The sequence below is a fragment of the Oncorhynchus keta genome, chromosome 34 (assembly GCF_023373465.1).
Source record: "Oncorhynchus keta strain PuntledgeMale-10-30-2019 chromosome 34, Oket_V2, whole genome shotgun sequence".
NCBI classification, from domain to species: Eukaryota; Metazoa; Chordata; class Actinopteri; order Salmoniformes; family Salmonidae; genus Oncorhynchus; species Oncorhynchus keta.
The window spans coordinates 38,295,516-38,307,427 of NC_068454.1; the positions used below are offsets into that span (position 1 = coordinate 38,295,516).

Here is an 11,912-nt window from a genome sequence, read left to right on the forward strand (position 1 = left end):
AAGCATTTCGCAACATTCGCAATAACATCTGCTAACCATGTGTATGTGACCAATAAAATTTGATATCAAACAGCAGCAATACACAATTGCACTCATCTCCTGTCCGAATGCTTGAAGAAAAAAACAATACCAAAGTTTTAAAAAAATCTATATCATATCAAGTAAAAGTGAATTACTTAGGCTTTAGGTTATGCAACCAACTACAGAGATTGATGGGGAGCGGGAGAGGAGGCGTACCCATTTACCCCGCTTCAAACAAGCAAGCCTCAGTCACCCACTTAGCTTCAGTCACCGCCAAGATTGAAGCGGGAGACAAATCCAGCTATGGCCTCCTTGTCAGGCCTTACACAAGAAAGACAGGGGTCCTGGGATGGACAGCTCGCACAGCTTCCCCACATACGGCTCTGGATCAAGGCTGACCCCATTGAAGAGGAGATGCCTGTAATGTTTTTGAAAAGGGAAATATTTTAAATGGGTAGTGAATTTAATTTCCTTTTATTTACTGTTCTGAGTTATGATGCTATCACATTTGTTGATGTGGTGATCTACTTATTCTACAATGTGTTTTTTAAGAACTCAATTCAAAATATGCAATATTTGGTCGTGCACCGTTTTGTGAAACTTCCCAATGTTTAATTGGAAATTGTGTGCCTGAAATGAATAACTATGACCTACATACAGTATGTTGGGTCTGTCTTCACATCATACCCCCCCCCTTCTTCTTTAACTTGGGAAAGCTGATTTTGTTTCGCAACATTTCTGCTGCAGTGGTTGCCTGGGAAGCTGTGCAGACGGTAGATGTTACATTTCCTAAATTGTCTATCATTAATTATTTATTGGCGGGAACTGGAATACGCTGTCGTACACTTCGAACTGGGACATTTTCAGCTTCCAGTAATTGTGTACAGATCCTTGAGACAGAAGGTTGTGCATTATCGTGCCGAAACAGTTGATGGCGGCGGATGAATGGTACGGCACGACAATGGGCCTCAGGATCGCGTCATGGTATCGATATGCATTCTAATTGCCATCGATAAAATGCACCTATGTTCGTTGTCCATAGCTTATGCCTGCCCATACCAAAACTCCACCACCACCATGGGCAGTCTGTGCACAACATTGACATCAAAAACCTCTTGCCCACATGACACGTCTGCGGTTGTGAGTCTGTTTAGACATACTGCCAAATTCTCTAAAAGGTCAGAGGCGGCGGCTTATGGTAGAGAATGCCAATTGCACACTCCCTCAACTTGAGTTACAAATGTGGCATTATGTTTTGTGACAACTGCACATTTTAGGGATCTTATATTGTCCCCCAGCACGAGGTGCACCTGTGTAATCAGCTTCTTGATATGCCACACCTGTCAGGTGGATGGATTGTCTTGGCAAAGAAGAAATGTTCACTAACAGGGATGTAAACAAATTTGCAAAGCTTTTTGTGTGTATGGAACATTTCTAGTATCTGATTTCAGTTCATGATTAATCAAATCAAATCAAATCAAATTTATTTATATAGCCCTTCGTACATCAGCTGATATCTCAAAGTGCTGTACAGAAACCCAGCCTAAAACCCCAAACAGCAAACAATGCAGGTGTAAAAGCACGGTGGCTAGGAAAAACTTGTAGGAAGAAACCTAGAGAGGAACCGGGCTATGTGGGGGTGGCCAGTCCTCTTCTGGCTGTGCCGGGTGATTATAACAGAACATGAAAGATGTTCAAATGTTCATAAATGACCATTGGTGTATAAGGCAGAACAGTTGAAACTGGAGCAGCAGCAGTCAGGTGGAATGGGGACAGCAAGGAGCCATCATGTCAGGTAGTCCTGGGGCACTGTCCTAGGGCTCAGGTCCTCCGAGAGAGAGAGAAAGAAAGAGAGAATTAGAGAGAGCATATGTGGGGTGGCCAGTCCTCTTTTGGCTGTGCCGGGTGGAGATTATAACAGAACGTGGCCAAGATGTTCAAATGTTCATAAATGACCCAGCATGGTTGAATAATAGTAAGGCAGAACAGTGGGACCAACACTTTATATTTTTGTTCGGTGTAGTTGAGTTTAAGACGCTACCATTGGTGTATAAAATGTCCAGCTTTACGTGACACTGCATAAAGCCAGAAGTAATGCCTGCCTCCTGAATCCAAGCATTTTACATTACATTTTAGTAGACAATCTTATCCAGAGCAATTTACAGGAGCAATTAGGGTTAAGTGCATTGCACAAACAGATTTCACCTAGTCTGCTCAGGGATTCGAACCAGCAACCTTTTGGTTACTGGCCCAATGCCCTTAACCAGAGGGAGGGACCAGTAACTTTATGATCAACTATGTAAATGTACCAGCGTGTCATTTTTCATACCTGGGTCAACCTACTATGAACTTGTTTCATCAAAATAACAAGCAATTTGATGAAAAACATGATTTTCACAGTTTGGCACCATTTAATGCAGAGTTTTGAATATTCACATGGAAATCTGTCACCAATTGGATGGAAACTTAGCTATTCCTCACTTTTTGGTCTTATTTCTGTGGACAGATTTGGGTTGAGAAAAACCTCTCGCTCGCTTTTTTTTGTCTACACACATGCAAGAGGCATTTCAATCGATACGAATTGTGTATTTAATCTTTCTGAATTCATTTTTTTTGTAGAACCACCTGTGTTCTGTTAACCCAGAATTAAAATCTCACGTAATTTGGTCAGCTACATGATTATCCTGTGTTAGAGATCCATGGTTGCACACACGCAAAGAACGTTAATCATCGCCTTCGCCCTGATATGTCCATATAACCAGTGAAGAAAACCCCCAAAAACAAACTAAATGCTGCACAGATCGCACACATCCCATTAAATCCTGGCAGATTATCAGTCTTCACACAATCTGCCAACGTGAGATTAAACAACCTGCAACTGGACAGACATTTAAAATACTTTCTTTGTCCGCAATTGGGGAAAAAAGTGTAAGACCCAGGTTAGTAGAAAAATAAACAGTGCATTCAGAAAGTATTTAGGCCCCTTGACTTTTTCCACATTATCCTTATTCTAAAATGTATTCAATAAAAAAAATAAAAAAAACACACACACACACACACCCTGTAATGTCAAAGCAAAAACAGGTAGACATTTTTGCAAATTTATACAAAATAATAAACAGAAATATCTTATTTACTTAGTATTCAGATTCTTTGCTATGATACTCGAAATTTAGCTCAGGTACACACTGTTTCCATTGATCATTCTTGAGAAGTTTCTACAACTTGATTGGAATCCACCTGTGGTCAATTCAATTGAAAGGCACACACCTGTCTATATACCGTAAGGTCTCACAGTCGACAGTGCATGTCTGAGCAAAAACCAAGCCATGAGGTCGAAGGAATTGTCCGTAGACAGGATTGTGACGAGACACAGATCTAGGGAAGGGTACCAAAAAATGTCTGCAGCATTGAAGGTTCCTAAGAACAGTGGCCTCCATCATTCTTAAATGGAAGAAGTTTGGAACCACCAAGGTTCTTCCTAGAGCTGGCCGCCCGGCCAAACTGAGCAATCGGGGGAGAAGGGCCTTGGTCAGGAAAGTGACCAAGAACCCGATGGTCACCCTGACAGAGCTCGTCTGTGGAAATGGGAGAACTTTCCAGATGGACAACCATCTAGGCAGCACTTCACCAATCAGGCCTTTATGGTAGTAGAGTGGCCAGACGGAAGCCACTCCTCAAGACAGCCTGCTTGGGTTTGCCAAAAGGCACCCAAAGGACCATGAGAAACAAGAGTCTATGTATGGTCTGATGAAACCAAAATTGAATTATTTGGCCTGAATGCCAAGCGTCATATCTGGAGAAAACCTGGCACCGTCCCTACGAGGAAGCATGTTAGTGGCAGTATCATGCTGCAGGGTTGTTTTTCAGCGGCAGCGACTGGGAGACTAGTCAGGATTGAGGGAAAGATGAACGGCACAAAGTACAGAGATCTTTGATGAAATCTTGCTCCAGAGAGCTCAGGACCTCAGACTGGGGTTTAGGTTCACCTTCCAACAGGACAACAACCCTAAGCATACAGCCAAGACAATGCAGGAGTGGCTTCGGGATTCTCTGAATATCCTTGAGTGGCCTAGCCAGAGCCCGAAATTGAACCTGATCGAACATCTCTGGAGAGACCTGAAAATAGCTCTGCAGCATCACTCCCCATCCAACTTGACAGAGGTTGAGAGGATCTGCAGAGAAGAATGGGAGTAACTTCCCAAATCCAGGTGTGCTAATATTGTTGCATCATAACCAAGACTCGAGGCTGCCAAAGGTGCTTCAAACTGAGTAAAGGGTCTGAATACTTAAATATTACATTTACATAGGTTTTTAATTTGTAATATATTTGCCTGGTTTTGCTTTGTCATTATGGGGTAGTGTAGATTGAGGGGGGAAAAAAACAATTGAATCCATTTTAAATAAAGCTGTAACCAAATGTGGAAAAAGTGGTCTGAATACTTTCCGAATCCACTGTATGGCAGCATTTTCCCATTAGCCAAGCTGTAATGTCAACTTCAGAAGCATCCATATCGGCATTCCATTTAGATCTGCCAAAACCTCCGCTACTGGCTCTTCCCAAATTTGTTGGCAAAGCAATTTCAATTCCAACAAAATTCCAATCTAACTTTAAAGTAATTTACATTTCTCCTTTAAGCATGTACACCCGTTCTGCCAGTCACATTATGTTAAATGTACCCAAAACACACACACACACACACACACATCCATGGGTCACTAATTTCAGTTTGCTGCAGCTAGCGACTGAACGAGCTGCAACACACAAACTGGGCAGTTCTCAATCTCTTCATTCAGACTCCTCGCAGGAGGCCTTTTTCCAGGCCGTCGTTGTAAATAAGAGTTTCTACTTAACTGACCAGTCTGGTTAAATAAAATATGCTTTATACAATCCACAACACATGACAAAGGCAAATTGGTTGCAGATTTGGGATGCGGAGTTCTTAACATTGGTGCAGCAATGCTTGATGCAGGGTAAGAAAATACTCCACTATAACTTTTCAGTTTTTATCTAACCACTCGCCTTGTTCTTAGTTTGTTTGTTGGGTTTGACATTGACGATACACTGGAGATATTCTAAGACCTGATCCAGTGTAACATGCGTTTCCTGAGAGCCCATGGATATGCCAAGGAATATGACACTGTGATAATGAATCCCCCGTTTGGTACCAAACACAACCACGGCAAGTTCTCCCTTCAAATATAAAAAGTTGAGAAAACTTGATCGCTTTCTAAAAAAATTGTTTGGACATGCAGTTTGAGGACCGCTTTAACTATGGTAATGACAGCAGTATATTCCTGTCACAAAACATCAACACAAGATGTAAGTTGTCAGAACACTCAATTGTGGTGTAGTACTCCAACTTCTGTCATAAGTGGTTGTCCAATTTCTCTTTTTGCAGAATTTCAGCACATACAGAAGAAAGCAAGTGACAAAAGAGTATAACTTAGGAATAGCAGGTAACAAATGCCGAACAAGTATACAAATCGATCCTACCCGTGTTTCTCTCCTTGACAGAGCTAAGATGTGACTTGCCAGCGTCCTACAAGTTCCAAAAATCTACATCGTTAAGGGGCAATGTTAACAAAAGTCTGTCAATTTAAAAATAACATTTTATTGGCTATTCACAAAAGTAAATTAGGAAGAACCTAGATCTGGGCTTTAGGATTGAACAGTATACACGATTAAAATAATTGAGGAAAAATTTAATGGCACTGATTAACAACTTTCTATTGACATGCACATCTTCGTACGGAGGTGATGAACAAGCATAATACACTCCTGTTGAAATTAAATGTTCAGACGCAGTCAACAAATTAAATCCATATTAAATAAGACAAACCCATTAAAAAAAAGAAATTATGTTCAGGGTAGAAATGTACCGTTTCCATTTGCATTACAAATTGTTTTCTAGGTTGACATCAGGGGTGAACTGTCAACAGTTCTCTTGAAGCCTCCACTGGAATGGAATAAAGTTGTTCTGTTTTCAGTTAGTTTCTTTTCAAATACAATATTTCATTGAGATGTGCAGTAGATATCATTTCTAAGAACCATTCGGAGTTTTGGCAACCTTTGCAGCTGGAGCATCAGCGTCTTTGTCCGCTCCTGCCAGTGCTCGCTTCTTTGGACTAGGAGGTGCTATTGGAGAAATGTAAGTTAAAAGGAAAATATTACATACTCAATTGTTTCAATGTTTATTTTCTCATTGAAGATTGGTAGACATTTGTCTCACCAGAATCCTAACATAACTGCTCTTACCTTCATCATTATCGCCATCATCAAATTTGGTCTTTCTGCCTTGGTAGTGTGATTTGCCATCACGTCCACCCCTGTCCCTTCGTCCTCCTCGCCCCCCTCTCCCACCTGATTTCCGGCCACCTGTAAAGAGCGAAAGGAAATGTTCCATCAAATCAGACAGGAAATATCACCCCCCCCCGAAATCAGTTACCTCTGCCTCTTTGTTTGTTGAGAGATTCCTGTTGATCTTCAATTATCTTTTTCAGAGTTTCCCTCTCAGCATCTCCCTCCACCACCTCCCAAGTAACATCTTTGTCTTTAATTTTCAAATTTCCTCCATTTGCTTCTTTGGCCTTATCAAAAGCTTCCTTAGCACTCACTCTGAAGAGGATGGTACCCTTTAAAATAATAATTGATCATTATTTCCTATGCCAACTTAATTTGTGTAATTGAAGGGTGGTTCAAATAGTTTATTACATTGCAATTCTTGCCTCTTTGGCACCCCTGATGAAATCAATCCATTTGATTTGACCATGACCTGAGAAAACCTCATGAAAGTCCTCTCTTGAAACACTATCAAGATTGCCTGAGAACTTCAGCAGGCATCCGGTCTGCTCGTCCAGAGATTTCTGCAATGCAAAATAAAGCAGAGCACCACTAGTGAGCAACTTTAAACCTCCCTGATTTGGGAAGAAAAACAATACAGAAGGGTCCTGTTCAATATGAACAAACAGGAGAAAAATAATCTTGAATTGGAGGGGGTACTACACAAACTAGCCCAATAAGAACAGACGCCCGTTTCAAAATGTTTAGTCCAAATGAAGACGACCCCCTTCAAAACATACAATGATTTAGTATAGCACTTCCATAGATCTTACCATTTCCTCTTCCTCTGCATGTTTTTGTTTTTCGTCCTTGTCTCTATAAAAGTTAATTTTGCACAATTTACTTTACCATAAGACAAAAAATAACATTATTAAGTGTCAGTAATGTGCTCACTGTTTAGCTTTAGCCTTTGCCTCCGCTTTGAACTGTTTTCTATCCTCTGCTTTCTTTGCATGGTAGTCCTCTCTGAAAACAAGAGCAGAGTTAATATACATTTTTTCACCAGTATCAATAGGTCATCTTAGAGACGTGGCAATGGTAGCCAAGCCTCCACATACCTTGACAGTACAATCATTTCATTTTCTTTGAATGATTTGGTGTCTGTGCGTCCAAGGAACTGCTTTGATACTTCTTCCGTGTCGAAAGTCAGGAACACGGAGCCCTGAACATGGATGGAGATGCTGTGTGTTTTTATTAAACATTTCAATCTTAACTGGGGGGACATCTCTTGCCACATTACCTTGAACTTCTTTTGCAAGTTTCGTCTCATCTGAATGTTTTCTATGACGCCTTTTCCTTTCAGCCACCCATCAATTTCATCAAGAGTCGTCTCCAATGGAAAACCTTTCTGGGAGATCATAGAACATGTTTGACACAGAGCTCCAAAACAGCTGTAAGATCTCAAATCAGTGGCATCTCAAATATTGGAAAACCCAACTTACAATGTACACAGATTTGTGTTTGAGGGTATCTTTGTACTCGTCATTCAGTTCTGGTAAAGGCTTGCTTGAAATTCTCCTGATTTTTGTTTTATCCTCACTCATTTCCAAAAGGCCAGTCTTGGATTTTTTCAGAGACTCAACAATTACGTTGGGATCGGTTGTCAAACATTTCAGTCTGAAAATAGAGGGGAGAGTTAGGAATCATGTTATAGCTAGCAACTAATCTAAAAAAACAAACAAATAAAAACAATGTAGCTGAATTAAGTCCCAAATTCCAATTGAACAAATAAAAGTAAATTGCACAAACCTGTTAAACTTCAGCATAGTCTCCAGGGTCACCCAGCCATCATCGAGCTGCAACTGTTCTTTGAGGAACTTGTCTCTTGGAAGGTTGTGATCACCAAAGTAGTACTTTGAAGATAAAGAAAAACATGTCAATCAGGGATGTCCAGCACTATCCAGGTTAGCTGTCATTATAATACCACCAGCTTTGGTTGTACAGCTACAGTAGAATACATTTTGCTATGACAATATACCTCAATCTGTCTTGCCACCTTCTTCTCAATTTCAGACATTGCTTGATTTTCTGCCATGATGTGTCTGAAAAAAAAGAAGTCAGACAATTACTAGATCAAAATGTGACAAATCAATAAGCAACAGTAACCAAATGGGAAATGCTTTAGATACAAGTACTAGCAATGTCAGCTAATTACACAACGGACCTGTATGCGCAATGCATATGCATTGAGAAAAGCTTTTACTTAAGCTCCGAACACAACAGCAGTTTTTTGCGAGAAATAGTACGCAGCATCATCTGGATATGTATTTTTAATTTAACTAGGCAAATCAGTTATGTACGCAACAAAAGTTCAACATTCACCTTGTGCTACCATTTCTGTCAAGCCCTCTACGCATAGTTTGACGCATACGTTCGATAAATCCAACATACGCACCACGCCCAACGCACTGCAACGCAAACGCAGCGTTTCATTGGACATTAATAATGTGAATGCTGGTGTACCAAAATGCATATCACTGTCGGTGTGATCGAAGCGTTACCCACGTTCACACTCCTGGCTAAAGACAGTCATGTTTCCCAACCATTATATAATGTCCATACTATATGAAGTATTTTCGTTTCCTAGTAGTTACAGTAACAGCCTCAATTCAAACAAGTACCTAAAAGGGCAGTTTACAGTGAGTCCAACGCGTACTTATATCAAAGATGATCTTACATGGACAAGATAGTCGAGTGACAATACTAACAATGGAAATACATGTCCTCAAATATGGGAGGCAGGCAGGCGGCGATATCAGTTGGGTCCATTCTAACCAACGAGGGAAGATAGTTCTGCCTGTTGTTCACACGCCTCCGATATAAAGTCGTTTTTTCAAAGTTTCCGAAATGCCACGTACGACCACTTAGATCAATGGATTATTAAAAAACTAACCATTATGAAACTTCTATTTGATCAAATATGCATCGCGTAGTAAATTACCAATTAAATTTGTTGTTGACCAAATTCGACATTCATTGTCATTCGTTGTCTTATTTTCGTGGACCGATTTTAGGCAGAGTAAATGATCTCGCTTCGCCTCTTCCTCTCTGGCCACACGAACTGTGCTAACTCGTTAGCTTGCTAGCGATCAACTGCTTATTTTCTCCACAGACCTCAAACATACAAGATAGGGCGGTTCTTTACCAAATAAAGTGCATTGTATATAAACATCTACCGCTGTTAAATTGTAACAGATTTACTTACTGTGATAAATTGACCTGCTACCTGCAGAGATGCTGGTGCTTCAGAAGACTTTCTACCACACTACTTAATCAAGTTGGCAAGCAAGCACGTTCTACGGAGAATATTGAGGGCCAAAACAAATGTCTTTGTGCACTGCAGCCGGGGCTACAGCGCCGCCTGACTGCTGCGGATGTACCTTACGGTCAAAGGTTTTGGTAAATATTGTATTTTTATTTACACGTGTTAATTGATTTGTTAGAAAATATTTGGACAGTAGGCAGAATTCACACATCACACTCTACGAAATCAATGAACATACAACCACCGCATCTATGTGCACCATCTTGTAGATGGACGTTACATTTATCAAGTAAAATCGGGTGCATGAAGCGCATCAATCAGCCACAAAACAGTTGTTTTAGTTCATTTTTTTAAAACATTCATAATCCGATGTCTCCACATTTGAAAACGGATTAATTTTGCATACCCCAAACCCTAAGATTTAGATGTAAGGTTGATACCCACCTGGTGACATTTGTGCTTCAAGTGTAGAGATTTGTTTAAAAACGGTTCATTTGTGCATATCAGTGCTTTATCAGGTTAACCAGTATAAAAGTACACAAATGGTAGTGTTAAAGTGCATGACAACCAGTGTTAGAAGCCATTCAATGTAAGTGGATTGAAAATTATGTGCTATTATTGTAATATTAAACCAGCAGCAGTCATTTGTCACTGAACATTTGTTTTTGGCCAAATGGTTATAAATATGCTCTAAATAATGTGACTTTTTGTATAAAGATTCTTAGCACCTGTCACACATGATCAGTATGGCACAAAGGACTTGCATCCATGCGATTTAGTTGAGGTTTGTTGTAAAAGTACATTCAAAGACACAACACACTGTAAATCCAAATGCAGCCCTGTGCATGCTGGGCTGGGGGGGGGTTTCCCACAACCTCCCAGGTGTCCAGCTCAGGGTCATACTTCTCAATGCTCTGCAGATACGTCCCCTTTGAATAGGAATATCCCCCAGTCACATAGATGTAGACATTGATCACTACAGCACCACACTCAATCCTCTCCTTCATCATTGACAACTGCCTCCACACATCTCTCTCTGGATGTCATCCTAGTCTGTCCTCCCAAGTACAGCTTGTTGTTCAGAGAAACAGAGCACAGGCCATACTCTGAAAGCATAAAGACAGATTTAGATTTCCTGACTAAATATATTCCATACAAATGAAAATATATGTCCATTTCCTTTGAAATGTGTCATACCTAGATGAGGAGTTATTGTGACAATGATCCACTCATTGATGTCTGGCTTGTAGGCCTGAATATTTTCATAGGTGCTACCTCCTCTGGTTCCACAGTGGCCCCCGGTCACAAATATTGTGCCATTTACGACACAAGCAGTGGCATTTCCTAAACCTTTCAAAGAGGAAGCCTTTTGTCAAGAAGAGTGAACAGCGGAACACAACAAAGCAATAATGATTTCATTAGTACTCAGTGAAATATTGTTCATGTTATCTGAATGTGCAGAATAACTTAAATCATTATTTACAGGTCAATGGCTGAGAATCAGTTGCCCAGACAACCATGTAAAACGGACAAATGGGTGAGCCATTTGACCACAGCATCGAGGAGAACCTTCTTGTTCCATACGTTGACTGAACTCAGCTTGTCGTAGTCCACCTCTAAGAACTTCTGTTGTATGAATATTACCCTTCGTGCCTCCCACTCAGGGCAGATGTGCAGCACAGCAAAAGAGTGCATTCCCAGGCAGTTGTCCACATCCAGGAAGCGTATAAGGAAGTCCTAGCAAGCAGTCTTCAGAGTTTAACTGTAGGTCTGCTGCCTCTGGCAGGCTCTATACATTTGTCTCAGTGATGCTCACCCTGGAAGTGTATATGTAGTTCACCAAAGCACTCAGAAGTTCATAATCAATCCCAGTCAGTTTGAAGAGGTCATGTCAGCTGTGAACATGACTTTAAAAATAAGAGTGGTGAGCTGACAAAGCTGCCTTGTGACAGTGAAAGACTTGTCCTGTGGCCCATTGTAGGGTGATATGTGTGAATGTCACCTATGTAGAATTCTTAAAGCGCATCCAATTGCTCATTCGGCTGCCGCAAAAGTCATAAATATAGCTTTATTTTCCTCTGGGGTGTTTATTTCTGGTGTCCCATTAATTCAACAAGCCTGAGAACATTTGGGAAAAAAACTAAAGTCATCTGTACAGTCACACTATTACAAACATAGGCTAAAACATTAGGGCTATTTATATCTATCCACGCATGAGTAGGCTACGAGGACGGGAAATGTAAGTATGTCATAATCAGCAGCACACAACTTCATATTCCTAAA

At 40.6% G+C, this 11,912-nt stretch overlaps 1 protein-coding gene and 1 pseudogene across 1 annotated transcript; both read right to left on the reverse strand.

Moving 5' to 3' along the window:
• Positions 1 to 5,614: 5,614 nt before the first annotated feature.
• Positions 5,615 to 9,719, reverse strand: LOC118367086 (lupus La protein homolog B-like). Its single transcript, XM_035750114.2, has 12 exons — positions 9,570 to 9,719; positions 8,343 to 8,406; positions 8,114 to 8,217; positions 7,807 to 7,981; positions 7,605 to 7,712; positions 7,423 to 7,526; positions 7,259 to 7,330; positions 7,138 to 7,180; positions 6,751 to 6,888; positions 6,471 to 6,657; positions 6,281 to 6,400; positions 5,615 to 6,160 (listed from the first exon to the last, which is right to left on the reverse strand). Exons 2-12 carry the CDS (start codon positions 8,397 to 8,399, stop codon positions 6,066 to 6,068), a joined length of 1,203 nt encoding a protein of 400 aa, XP_035606007.1. The 5' UTR covers positions 8,400 to 8,406; positions 9,570 to 9,719; the 3' UTR covers positions 5,615 to 6,065.
• A 132-nt stretch (positions 9,720 to 9,851) lies between these two features.
• LOC127914894 (kelch-like protein 23) lies at positions 9,852 to 11,324 on the reverse strand (annotated as a pseudogene).
• Positions 11,325 to 11,912: the final 588 nt, after the last annotated feature.